This window comes from Bidens hawaiensis, unplaced genomic scaffold (assembly GCF_021521415.1).
Source record: "Bidens hawaiensis isolate Kalapana, Puna unplaced genomic scaffold, B.hawaiensis_p1.1 tig00076693_1, whole genome shotgun sequence".
NCBI classification, from domain to species: Eukaryota; Viridiplantae; Streptophyta; class Magnoliopsida; order Asterales; family Asteraceae; genus Bidens; species Bidens hawaiensis.
This window is the reverse complement of record NW_027503227.1, coordinates 5,006-18,269: the sequence shown is the minus strand read 5'-3', so window position 1 is coordinate 18,269 and position 13,264 is coordinate 5,006. Positions and strand designations below refer to the sequence as shown.

At 35.1% G+C, this 13,264-nt stretch overlaps 2 protein-coding genes across 5 annotated transcripts; both read left to right on the top strand.

The window, feature by feature from the left end:
• The first annotated feature begins 1,876 nt into the window (after positions 1–1,876).
• LOC143606712 (uncharacterized) lies at positions 1,877–5,179 on the top strand. 4 transcript variants are annotated; one of them, XM_077082390.1, is made up of 8 exons: positions 1,877–2,136; positions 2,769–3,269; positions 3,675–3,828; positions 3,937–4,240; positions 4,332–4,404; positions 4,488–4,578; positions 4,676–4,755; positions 4,838–5,179. In XM_077082390.1, exons 1-8 carry the CDS (start codon positions 2,068–2,070, stop codon positions 5,078–5,080), a joined length of 1,515 nt encoding a protein of 504 aa, XP_076938505.1. In that variant the 5' UTR covers positions 1,877–2,067; the 3' UTR covers positions 5,081–5,179. The 4 variants fall into 4 exon arrangements, with proteins under 4 accessions (XP_076938505.1, XP_076938503.1, XP_076938501.1 ...); XM_077082388.1 differs by having other exon boundaries at positions 3,931–4,240; XM_077082386.1 differs by having other exon boundaries at positions 3,931–4,240; positions 4,320–4,404.
• A 1,408-nt stretch (positions 5,180–6,587) lies between these two features.
• LOC143606713 (ruvB-like protein 1) lies at positions 6,588–9,103 on the top strand. Its single transcript, XM_077082391.1, has 11 exons — positions 6,588–6,722; positions 6,901–7,089; positions 7,167–7,298; positions 7,388–7,693; positions 7,775–7,909; positions 7,976–8,041; positions 8,115–8,221; positions 8,314–8,413; positions 8,518–8,609; positions 8,693–8,762; positions 8,841–9,103. Exons 1-11 carry the CDS (start codon positions 6,642–6,644, stop codon positions 8,928–8,930), a joined length of 1,368 nt encoding a protein of 455 aa, XP_076938506.1. The 5' UTR covers positions 6,588–6,641; the 3' UTR covers positions 8,931–9,103.
• Positions 9,104–13,264: the final 4,161 nt, after the last annotated feature.

The window sequence follows — 13,264 nt, the reverse complement described above, 5'->3', positions numbered from 1 at the left end:
TTGTCATTCTCATTACCGATAATAGTCATAATACAATAATCGTCATCTAAAATGCCCCAATCTATTCCATGTCACCCAAAAACATATTTTAAATTCATGTATATAATCCATAATGTTTGTATTAATTTAATGTAGGGGTGAGCACGGTTCGGTTCGGTTATTGGGTAAAACCCAAACCTAAAGCTAAGCTATCGGTTATTTTAGAATACCAACCAATCAGTTTTCGGTTATTCGATTATTCGGTTATTCGGTTTTCGGTTATTTTCGGTTTCGATTTAGGTTATTTTCGGCTTTTTTTTATTGTGAGTAGACATTACAAAAAAAAAGAATTCAAAAAAAAAAATAGAGTACCTCATACGTATTGAATTCAAAATACAAAAATAGGCACGTGTTATGTGGAACTAAACAAAGACAAAGTTGTTTGAGTAGTAGAGTTTAAAATTCAACAACGTTCTTAATAAAAAAAACTAAAGGTTTCCCGAATCTTCATTCATTGTCTTATTTATCTTCAAAGTTTAGACTCAATCTTGATCATCTTCATCACCGTCAATGGTAGATTCTTTTGTTGTTATGTTTCTGGTCATAACATCTTAAAAAAACACGTAGAAAACATAGGTTCGATTAATCGGTTTGGTTCGGTTTTTTTCGGTTTTTTTAAAATGGATAACCTAACCTAAACCCAAAAAGCGGTTTTCTGAAAAACTAAAAATTTAACCGCCGGTTAATGCTTCGGTTCGGTTTTTTCGGTTATACGGTTTCGTTTCGGTTAATTCGGTTTTATGCTCACCCCTAATTTAACTAATTTAATGTAATAATCATATTATTTTTTCTATAAAAAAGTTATATTTCTAAAGTTAAAATCATAACGTGGGATCTTTGGTTACCTGTTTTGTTGGCACAATATTGTGGACCGATCGAAAGGTGGCAAATTAGTACAATAATTGGATTTTGTGTATATATATTAATTTTCCACCCGCGTTATATTGCCTTAAGTGCATGACACGTACTCAAATCGCAATAAAATATATTCATCTTTCAAAGTTTAAATGATTAAGTTTTTTTTTCTTTTCTAATATAATAAAAAACAACTCTAAAACCCGATTTTTAATCAAAGGAAGAAGAGTATGAATGGGCTTATTTCAAAGCCACAAAAAGTAGGGCGTTATAGTGGGAAGTAGGAAGTCGTTGAAAAGTATTTCCATACTTTTAATTATTTGTTTTCTTTCTAAATATTTTTCCATTTTTAAATAAAAAAACATTGATTTATGCTATTTTCATATAATTATCCATTTTAGTTAAACTGTTCGTTATTAAACATCTATTTTTTTATACATTGTCATCTGTTACTTTGATTTATAAGATTATTTCTCATCATCAATATATAAATTCATTAAATTGTTTAAAAACAACTAAAACACAATTAGTAAGTTTTACAAAACGTTACGTATTATTTTGATACAAATTGTCAATATGACAACTTCTTTTAAGTTATTCGTTATCACAACAAGAATATAAATATGACAACATGTGTTTACGCACGTTCTCTCTCCTCATATTCTATATTTATATCGTTACGTGTCATCTTACAAGACATAGTCACACACTCACACAATCACATAGAAACTTCAACGATATATTATTTACATTGAATGATATACATCTAATCGAAATCAAACTAATATCAAGTGATTGTATTAACATTCAACTGAATGAAGATACTTAAATTTGCCCTGCCTACCAACCTTTTCTGGCTACCAATAGTGTACAAACATATAAAGAAAAAAAGTATATTGTATTTGTATGAACTAACTAACTTTTACCTAGTGACATGGGATATATTATTCTCAGAAGTTATTGTATATTTGTATATGCATTATTTAAATTATCTTATAATTTGAAGAATATATCATTTGTGGAGTGAGTGTGACACTGAGTAAACAGATATAAATGCCTCTTCCCACACAATAACACAACACCACCCACTCTTTCATGCCCATCATCAACATTACTCATACTCATACTTTCTCCATATTAATTCCTACTTACTTCTATCCATCTTAACACAACATGTCTGAGTTTGAGGTTCAAGACTCAAGTTCATCACAGACTCAAGAACATGCAGTAACTATTCAAAAGGTATCTGTTCATTTCCTCTTTCTTTATGTGAATTTTGATCAAGATTTGTTTTATGGATGCAAATTACATATGGGTCATCTTTAATTTCATCATTTGTTACTAAAGTTATAATCTTTATTAATATATCACATGGATCTGGTCATTTGAAGTTAAAATTTGGAGGTTTATGTAATGGGGTGTCTGGCTGTTAAAAAAGCTCGAAGCTCGGGCTCGTGGCTCGCTCGTTAAAACTAGCTAAAAAAACTTGATTTAAAACAACCTGAGCTGAGTTGGATCATGGCTCGGCTCGTATTTGATCTTAGGCTTGTTTAACTTCAAAATCGAACTAGAGACTAGCTAAGCTGCCTCGTTTAATTTTGAGCTTGAGCTAGAAACCACCCTGGCTCGACTCGTGAACAGGCCTACTAAATATAGTTAAGTTTTAAAATAACTTATTATTAATTTAATGATTAATTTCCCCAAAATCTTGGATGAAAGATAAACTTCTTATCATATTACCTTTTAGTCAAATTTGCATAATAAAAATGCTATTTTTGAGCCAAAAATGGCTTTTTTCTTACTTTCTTGATCAAATTTATGTAAATTTTCTGCTTTTTTATACTAACTTTTTATAAATTCTTGTTTTTTTATAGGTTGAAGAAGATGTTATTGAGAATGAGTCAAATTCAGAAGCACAGAACAATAAGCACTGGAGAAAACCAAACCTGTTCTTGGAGATACCATCAAGAACATCTTCCTCACATGAATCTGTTATAATAAAAATGCCTCAAACATTAACTCCAACACCAAAAAAAGTTAACTTTAATTTGACACCAAACTCTTCAACACATGTTCAATCACCACCAGTTACTCACACACCAAGAACTAGAACAACATTAAAGAAAAATCTTTTATCAAAACTGAGTTTCAAGAACAGAAATACTGTTTCTGATACAGAAAAAGCTGTTGTAATTACAATTCCTGCAACTCCATCTCCTTTGCCTCAAGAAAGGCCTTATTTTTCAAGATCATGGTCATTTACAAAAATATTTACTCCTCGGGCGAAGACGGCGGCTTCTCTTCCCGTTACCCCTGTCGCTCATTCGGGCCCTCAACCCGTACCGAGAAGCCCGATGGGCTCTGTCAGTTCAGAGGTATGCCAATTTTTATGACCAGTTAGCTTTTAGAGTTCTAGGTGCAGGGTTTACAAGTAGGGGTGCTAAACGGGCCGTGTTCGCAGGTTGACGGGTCTAACCGAAAATCATGTAAGCCGTATGAGCCCGAACATGATACTAATATTCGCAGGTTTACACGAACACAGCCCGTTTAACATGATTTTTTTTTTGAATAAAATTGACAGATTAATACTTTAAAATTAAAATTTTGAACGAAAACAACCCGTTAAGTTAATTGGGTTCGTGGGTTCGACACAATACTGACCGAACCCGTTTATACCAAACCTAAACTTGTGAATTTCGTGTTAGGTTCGTGTCGTGTAAGAACTTCACATTTCTATTGAAAAGCACCCCTTGATACGGTTTTCTTTGTGATTTTTGAAGGCAAAAGTCAAGAAACTTATGGCCCGATCGCGTTCAGCCCCAAATCTTGAAAAAGAAGCAACTCTCAAGCGAATGGATTCGTTTTTCCGTGTGATTCCTACAACTCCAAGAGTGAAGGAGGCTGTTGCCACCTCATCAGCCCCTAGTCCAACTGGTAATAACACTGGTGAGCTCATAAATCTTTAGAAAAAAAACTTTACTTTTTACAATGTTAATTCACATATGTTACTAAAAGTTCTATAATATAAACCTTCAGTTTTAGATGACAACGAAGTTGATGAAAGTGAAGACATACCCGAGGAAGAGGCGGTTTGTAGAATATGTTTTGTTGAATTATGTGAAGGTGGAGAAACCTTAAAGATGGAATGCAGCTGCAAAGGCGAACTTGCATTAGCCCATAAAGAATGTGCTATAAAATGGTTTAGCATAAAAGGTAACAAAACATGTGACGTGTGCCATCAAGATGTCCAAAACCTATCCGTTACACTTTCAAGAATACAAAGTGTTGCTAGAAATCGAAACGCTGGTGCAAGTAGAGCTACTTACACGGATGTTAACGCGTACGGGTAAGTTAACATCTTGTTTTTGCTAAAATTAAATTTTTGATTACTGTCTAATGTTAGTTTTTGTTCTGAGATTGTTCAGTGATATATATAGGGTTTGGCAGGAAGTCCCGATCCTCGTCATTGTTAGCATGCTCGCTTACTTCTGTTTTCTTGAACAGCTTTTGGTAAGACCAGCTGGATTTTGTTTTATACATTTAAAATTATGTGCGAAACGCGTCTAACCGTTTGATACACTTGTTGTGTGAAGGTTAGAGACATCGGTACAAGTGCAATTGCACTCTCTCTTCCATTTTCATGTGTTTTGGGCCTTCTCACATCCATGACATCATCCACCATGGGTATGTATTATTGTTCTACTTGTTTCTATAATGTATAAAAAAAACAAAATGAAAAAATCGAACTTTTAACTGGAACATGGCGTTTTTGTGCATACAGTGAAGAGAAATTTCGTGTGGTTATATGCATCGGTTCAGTTTTCGTTTGTGGTAATCTTCGCGCACATTTTCTATGACCTGGTATGAAACAAAGGTTACTAACATATATACGTTTTTACAAAGTTGTCTTTTTAATATAACATTTGGATATGATGGTATGCAGATACGTATTCATCAGGTCTTAGCGATTCTTCTTGCAACATTTGCAGGGTGTGGGGTCGTCATGTGTGGTAGTTCAATTCTTGTGGAGGTATTAAGGTTAAGAAGACGATGGCTTGCCCAATCAAATAACCAGACTGGTTCTCGGGCTGTTTTGCATCAAGAACCACAACCAATGCCGTCTTCGCATGTTGATGGTCAACACCGAGTTGAAATCGGGAATATAGAAGCTTCTGGTGGGAACTAGGAAATGATATTGTGGTAACTTTATCAATGTGTTATTGATGTTGCATTAGCTGTAGGTTTATAGATTATAGTCAGACAGGGAGTATGATGGTGTTAAAAGTTTTAGTATGTATGTTGAAAGTTGAAACAGTATATTAGTAGAAAGATTATGATTTTCTGTAGGGATAATTAGTATGCTTGTATATTGGATAGTTTTTTTTTATTTAACAAGAGAGAATTTTGATTTTCCAAAATAAAAAGTGGTATGAGTTTTTATAGTGAAGTTTGTTCTTTGTATTACATTTGTTGAAGACATGAAGTATGTCTTATCAATTGGAATCATCTTAGTCAAATTATATTAACCATTTTCATCTTGCAGTTAAGCTTTTAATTTTGATTTAGTTAGTTCCACTAGTTTTATAAATAAGTGGTGGTCATAACATATTTTCTTACAAATCCCACTACATGTCAATATGAGTCAAAATTCATCAACAACACATGTGGTCAAAAAGTTTTCAAACTTCATTACATATTTAAAGCTGAATTTAACCAAGAAGTTTTAAATATTGTATATGATTTCTATAAGCTTGTGGATGCCTTAAGCAACCTAAATTTCCTGAAACCATCTCATAAATGAAAAGTTGAGATCATGGTAAGCTTACCAAGTGCTATAAAACATATATATACATATACTTTACAGGATTTGAACCATCCACCTTTTGAGATGCACCTAAACACCATGTCCTTTAGGAACAAGTGATTATCTAGTACTAAGGGTGTTTAATATTTAACACATGTTATTCGATTACCTGCTCATGTTCTTACTTTTTACCGATTAGTTATAGATTAACTAAGAATAAAGAATTATATTTTAATTCAATAGTGATATTTTCAATTTTCCCATTTATATTAATCAATTTTAAAATTTACATATTACTCAATTTTATTTAACTTCAAAATATATACTATCAAACATAAAACTTTTGTTTATTATATAATAATATTTACATGTTATATTGTATATGTTATTTTTATATCCTTTAAAGTTGAGAATAATATTTATGGATACTAATATAAATACACATATGGGTTGCATTAGTATGACAATACAAAAATAGTCAAATGGACTGCATGACTCTGTAATTCGTGTGTGTCATCATATCAGTCATTTATATGTCAGTCTAACACATCATACGATCCATATAACTTTAACAAACACCAAGTCACACAACTTGTATAAGACAATATGCCCATACAACCATCTTTCACCAGTCAAATACAAACCTTATAAAACGTTGTATAAATAGTGCGTCAGTCGTGTTCTTTAACTCCATTGAAAACAACATCGATCCATGTAGTCTAAACTTTACCAGATGTTTCATAAAGGACTAAATCTCTCAATATTTTATTTCTCCAGGGGTAAAATATGTAAGTTTTCAAGCAAACCCTAATTGCGACCCGGATCCCGTAGACGGGTCAGGTGTTATATTTTCTACCAGTTGGTATCAGCCAGCAGTTTTAAGCTTCCACATAATAACAATAATAACACACACAGAGCAAATACAACAAACGTAACGAAGAAGATGAAGATCGAAGAAGTTCAATCCACCACTAAGAAACAACGAATTGCTACTCACACTCACATTAAAGGCCTTGGCCTTGAGGTATTCCACCTTTTCCCCAATTTTCACTGCTTAATTAGGGTTTATTGTTTAGGGTTTAGGGTTTTGATAAATGAACCTCATTTTGGTGTAAATTATTCTTATTTACAATGTTATGCTTCTGAATTTAGTTTCTTTTGTACAAATTATGATATTGAGTAGTAGTAATAATTTTGTATAGGCTACTGGAAAAGCAATACCATTAGCTGCTGGATTTGTGGGTCAGGTGAATGCTAGAGAGGCGGGCGGGCTTGTAGTCGATATGATCCGCCAGAAGAAGATGGCGGGAAGGGCGCTTTTGTTTGCCGGACCGCCTGGTACTGGTAAAACCGCCCTTGCTCTCGGTATCTCCCAAGAACTCGGTACTAAGGTATGCCATTATTAATATGTGTACAACAATATTATTCGAATTCTAGATTATAATGATAATGATCGACATGTCTGCAGGTCCCGTTTTGTCCAATGGTTGGATCGGAAGTTTACTCGTCGGAAGTTAAGAAAACCGAGGTGTTGATGGAGAATTTCAGGAGAGCGATTGGTTTACGTATTAAGGAGAATAAAGAGGTTTATGAAGGAGAAGTAAGAATTGATATTCAAGAATTCGACTTTTGTTTTTGTTAATGTTTGATGATGTAATTTGATAATTTGGAGAATATTTATGGTTTTAGGTGACGGAACTATCTCCGGAAGAAACTGAAAGTGTGACCGGTGGATATGGGAAAGCCATAAGTCATGTTATTATTGGATTAAAGACAGTTAAAGGAACAAAGCAGTTGAAGCTGGACCCGACTATTTATGATGCTCTGATAAAGGAAAAGGTAGCTGTTGGTGATGTTATATATATAGAAGCAAATAGTGGGGCGGTTAAAAGGGTAGGTAGGAGTGATGCGTTTGCAACAGAGTTTGATCTCGAGGCTGAAGAGTATGTTCCTCTTCCGAAAGGAGAGGTTCACAAGAAGAAAGAGATTGTTCAGGTTTGTTTTCAGAACCTTCTAAAGATACTCTTATATTATTTCATTGTTGGTTGCGTATAAGTGTGGAAATTTTCTTGTTAGGATGTTACACTTCATGATCTTGACGCTGCAAATGCACGGCCTCAAGGTGGACAAGATATAATGTCGTTGATGGGTCAAATGATGAAGCCTAGAAAAACTGAAATCACTGACAAATTGAGACAAGAAATCAATAAGGTATTCAATTCAGTATTCATATTTCTTTATTTATATGCATGTGAAATGAGCTTATGTTAATTGCAGGTTGTTAATCGTTACATTGATGAAGGGGTGGCCGAGCTTGTCCCTGGTGTCTTATTTATCGATGAGGTACAACTTTTTATATCTTTTTTTGTTACACTGTTTAATTGTATTTGTTTTATTATTCTAACTCGGTTTTCAGGTACACATGCTGGATATGGAGTGCTTTTCATACTTAAATCGTGCTTTGGAAAGCTCGTTATCTCCAATTGTAATCTTTGCAACTAATAGAGGGATATGTACTGTGAGGTGAACTTTTAATGCATTTGAGTAATTTTATGATTTAGCAATATAAAGATTTGATCTTTTTCATGTATACTGACTTGAAACTTGGTTTGCAGGGGAACTGATATGTCGAGTCCTCATGGTATACCTGTGGATCTTTTAGACAGGCTAGTGATTATACGAACAGAAACATATGGTCCAGTTGAAATGATTCAGGTATAAAGAAAGAAATATATCAATTTTATTACAATATAAAAGTTTTATGTTCTCATTTCTCAATTTCATTAAAAATATGTTTTATTGTTTGATGTTCTGGTCAGATACTGGCTATCAGGGCACAGGTGGAAGAAATAGCTATAGATGAAGAAAGTTTGGCTTATCTTGGTGAGATCGGTCAACAAGCATCCTTGAGGTTTGACTTTTCTTGTTCTGTGAATCATATGGTAAATTTCCCAATTTCTTTATTCTTTCTCTTATGAACCTTGTTACTTGCAGGCACGCGGTACAGTTATTATCACCTGGCAGTGTTGTGGCGAAAATGAATGGCCGCGATGCTATATGCAAGGTACTATTTCTTTTTTTTTATTATACTTACGCATAATGTCTTAAACGTCGATTAATTTTTGCAAATATATTTCTACAGGCGGATCTAGAGGAAGTTAGCAGCCTTTATCTGAACGCAAAGTCATCCGCCAAACTTCTACAAGAGCAACAAGACAGATACATCTCGTGATGAATCTTTGAAACTTGATATTGGGCTCAACTGCTGGTATCTTATCTTATGTGCTGAATCTTTGTTAGACATCTAAAAGAAGTTGTAGGTTCAATCTGAGCAAACATTTTGTTAAATGAGTTTGATGGATCTCCAGGTGTGGTTGTACAAGGTATTTGAACACTATTTTTTAAAATTATCTCCAGGTGTGGTTGTACAAGTTATCATGTTGGTGTCGGGTTTAATATTCCAACCTAAGAAGATGATCAGTTTAGCACCATATTCTTGATGTATGAATTATAATTATCGGGTCAAATTGCGTGCTAAATGTCGGTCTTTACACGTCTTCTCAAACATTATTATGCTGATGTGATGGTATGTGACAATAGGGTCATGTAACACGAGTTGTGCGTGTAACATTAAATTAGGCAATTTTTCTCGTTACGTATGTTTTTAAGCAACCCTGAAGATCAATATGTCTACCCTTTTTGCCCCTTAACTTTTATAAATCTTTAAAGCAATAAAAATCAAATATATTTAATATTTATATGAAAGCTGAAGTGCCCCGTTTACGACTAAAGTATAATTAATAATATTATTCTGGTCATATGAGACGCATATTGGGTTGTGCTCAGTTGAATAAATGAATTGGTGGTTGAGAAAATCGAATTTATTTACAAATCAAAGCTCACTCGTGTTGAACATGTTGAGCAAATAAAAAGGCACGCGCTATATGTTACGGCGCGTGAAATGACAGGAACTGTTTCGACATAAACTAGTATTCTAAATGGCGAATCAAAACATGAAGATCCAGATTCTTAAACACTTCGCCCCTTACAATATCAACTAACTACACAAATCGGGTTTGTGAAAAGAAAAATCTTCGGAGTATGATTACACAATTTTTTGAATATAATTTAAAGACGACTCAAATTCACACAATAACAAATATGAATCAAACGTAAATGTAAAGTAATATAAACGCAACTGTAGTTTATTTTTAGTTTTAGTATTTATTTTACACTCAACCACCCTGTCCGGAACACCTCTAAGACCATGTTTTGTGGGTGTGGTACGCCTTTCTGTGGGTGTGAGTACGCCTTTCTGCGGGTGCGAGTAGGCCTGTAAACGTAGCGAACGTTCAGTGAACTGTTCGTGAACCATTTAACGGGAAGTTCGTTTATGTTTGTTCATTTAATAAACGAATGAACATGAACACATGTTTCCTTCGTTCGTTTATATATGTGAACGTTTGTTCATTTATATTCATTTTTTTATGTTTGTTTGTTTACATATTAATAGAATTTTATGAGTGGTAAGAGGTGATGAAGGAGGGAGCCAGTGTGACGCTGAGGTGGAAGTGAGAGATAAATAAGGGGTGTGCATGGGTATGTTTTGGGGTCAAAGAATAGTTTTAGTTTTTGATTTGGGTTCTGTTTGATTTCGGATTTTACCATATGGCTTTATTATTTTGAACTATGTATAAAATTATTGTAAAGCACTCAACACCACTACACCATTGCCAGTAGGGGAGCCAAGAGCGTCTCCACCAAGCCATTAATGAGATAGGGTTCACTACTTTAACCAATCACCAACCTTTTTACTTTTTAGTTAACCACTGCAATTTTATAAAATAGCGGGTTAGTTAAAGCCTCATTAACTACGTTTAATGTCTCGTAACTCGCGTTCTCTTTACCATTAAATGCCTTTCATGAATATTGGGAAGTGAAAAAAGAAAGAAGGAAAACATAGGGGGGGGGGGGTGGGGTTTGAAATGTAAATGTAATCAAGAGGTAGTAAATGTAGAAGTACAAATGGTATAAACACACACAATATTCTCACAAACTGATAATCTTCATTGATAACCAAAACAAAGCTTATAAAGGGAAAAACAGACACGACGAGAAACCACGAACTAACGTTCACCACTAACCTAACTAGAAATCAGGAAACTGAAAAACCACCCACGACTCAATCAAAACAAAGACATTAAACTGAGAAATAAAACAAACTAACAATAATTGAAAACCAACGTCGGTTCTTCCAAACCCGGTCTGAAACACCGGTTCATTTAATTGACCCAATATGCCCTTCCCTAAACAAGTCAGCGTTAAGCTGCTTGTTTAACTTCTTCCACACCTAGTTGAAACCTGAGATCTTCAAAAGTGTTCAACTTCAAAGGTTTTGTCATGATGTCAGCCAACTGCTCTTCAGACTTGCAGAATTCTAATTTCACAACTTCTTGATTCACCAATTCCCTTAAATAATGATAACGCACATCAATATGTTTGGTTCTCCTGTGCAGCACTGGATTCTTTGATAACTTTATAGTTGAACTGTTGTCACACCATACCTCCACAGCCTCCTTCATCTCTTCTCCTAATTCTTCCAATAATCCTTTTAACCAGACACAATGACACACACAAGCAGTAGCTGCAACATATTCTGCCTCTGTAGTTGACAAAGTTACAATACTTTGCTTCCTTGAACCCCAACTAATTGCCCCACCACTGAGCATACAAGCATACCCTGAGGTACTCTTTCTGTCATCTAAATCTCTAGCATAGTTGTTGTCAGTAAAGACCAGCAATCTACCCTTCCCATGAACTGAATACTTCAAACCAAAATCAAAAGTTTGTTTCACATACCTTAGAACTCTTTTAGCTGCTTCCAGGTGTTCCTTCTTTGGGCTTGACATAAATCATGACAACAGACTAACCACATACATAAGATCAGGCCTGGACACTGTGAGATACATGAGACTACTGATTAAGCTCATGTATAGGGTGCTATTGACTTCCTTTCCTTCTGTGGACTTTACAAATTTGTTCCTGGAACTATGGGACTTTTAACACCATTAGCTTCCCACAATTTGAATTTCTGTAGAACAGACTTTGCATATTGCCTTTGATAGATGGAAATACCATTTGCATCTTGCAGAACCTCCACACCTAGAAAGTATTTCATTTTACCCAAATCTGTCATATCAAACTCATTCTGCATAGATCTTTTGAAAGAGTCACACATCACTTCACTACTGCTTGCATAAATCAGATCATCCACATATAGGCTAACAACAAGAACTTGATCGTTGACCTGTTTAGAGAGTGATCATATTTGCTTTTATTAAAACCTTCTCTCAAGAAATACCCCTCAATTCGATTGAACCAGGCCCTGGTGCCTGTTTTAAACCATACAGAGCTTTTTTGAGCCTATACACCATGGTCTCTTGACCTTGTTTCTGAAAACCCTTTGGTTGTTCAACATGAACCACTTCTTTCAAATCACCATGCAAGAATGCACTTTTAACATCAAGTTGATACAGTGTCCATCTTCTTTTAGCAGCAAGAGCTAACAGAGTTCTTATGGTATCCCATCTTGCTACCGGGGCAAACACCTCACCATAGTCCACTCCTTCCCTTTGTGCATAACCCTTAACTACTAGTCTTGCCTTGTATTTGTCAACTTCCCCCTTTTCATTTATCTTGGTTTTATAAACCCACTTAACTCCAATGGCCTTTGATCCAGGAGGCAGCTTAACAAGCTCCCAAGTTTTATTCTTCTCAATTGCTTCAATTTCAGTCTTCATTGCTTGTATCCATTTAGGATCAATGCAGGCCTCTTAATAAGTTGTGGGATCATCCAAACTACTATACATGGCAATACCAGCCTCTTTTTCTTCAAATAAATCACCAGTGTAGTAATCTTCCATCCAGGCTGGTGGATGTTTGGCTCTGGTAGAGGGACCTGCTTGTGATTGCTGAACGACTTGTTCTGGTGATTGGAGTTCTTCAACCTCTGTAGGGGTGGGAACACCTGTATACACATTAGAGGGTGTTGCAGGTGCAGCTTCTGGTGCAGCTGCTGATGCAGAGTCTTCTTCTGCTGCTACTTCTTGATTGTTAATCTCCCCTTCAACAATTAGTTCTCCTGAGCCCATACTTTCTCTATCCCATTCCCAAGTACCATCTTCATCAAATAGAACATCTCTGCTGATCACAATCTTCTTTGTCATAGGGTCATACAATCTATAAGCTTTAGATTGTTGGCTTACCCCAAGGAATACACATTTGACACTTCTATCATCGAGCTTACTTCTAAGCTGTGTAGGCACATGAGCATAGCAAATACACCCAAAGACCCTAAAATGATCCACACTTGGTTTTCTTCCTGACCATTCTTCTTCTGGTACTCTATTATCCAAACTCCTACTTACGCACATGTTGATAATGTGACACGACCATCTTGCAGCTTCTGCCCAAAAACGTTTGGGCATTTGTGTGTCACTCAACAAACACCTAACCATATTAAGCAAGGTTCTATTTCTCCTCTCTGCTACCCCCATTTTGCTGTGG

Excerpts from the sequence above, each read along its gene's own strand:
- LOC143606712 (XM_077082386.1), top strand. The coding sequence starts at position 2,068 with ATGTCTGAGTTTGAGGTTCAAGACTCAAGTTCATCACAGACTCAAGAA. Across the intron at positions 3,829-3,930 it reads ATCAGCCCCTAGTCCAACTG|TTTTAGATGACAACGAAGTT; the intron begins GTAATAACACTG and ends ATAAACCTTCAG. Across the intron at positions 4,756-4,837 it reads CGCACATTTTCTATGACCTG|ATACGTATTCATCAGGTCTT; the intron begins GTATGAAACAAA and ends GATGGTATGCAG.
- LOC143606713 (XM_077082391.1), top strand. The coding sequence starts at position 6,642 with ATGAAGATCGAAGAAGTTCAATCCACCACTAAGAAACAACGAATTGCT. Across the intron at positions 6,723-6,900 it reads TTAAAGGCCTTGGCCTTGAG|GCTACTGGAAAAGCAATACC; the intron begins GTATTCCACCTT and ends AATTTTGTATAG. Across the intron at positions 7,299-7,387 it reads AAGAGGTTTATGAAGGAGAA|GTGACGGAACTATCTCCGGA; the intron begins GTAAGAATTGAT and ends TTATGGTTTTAG.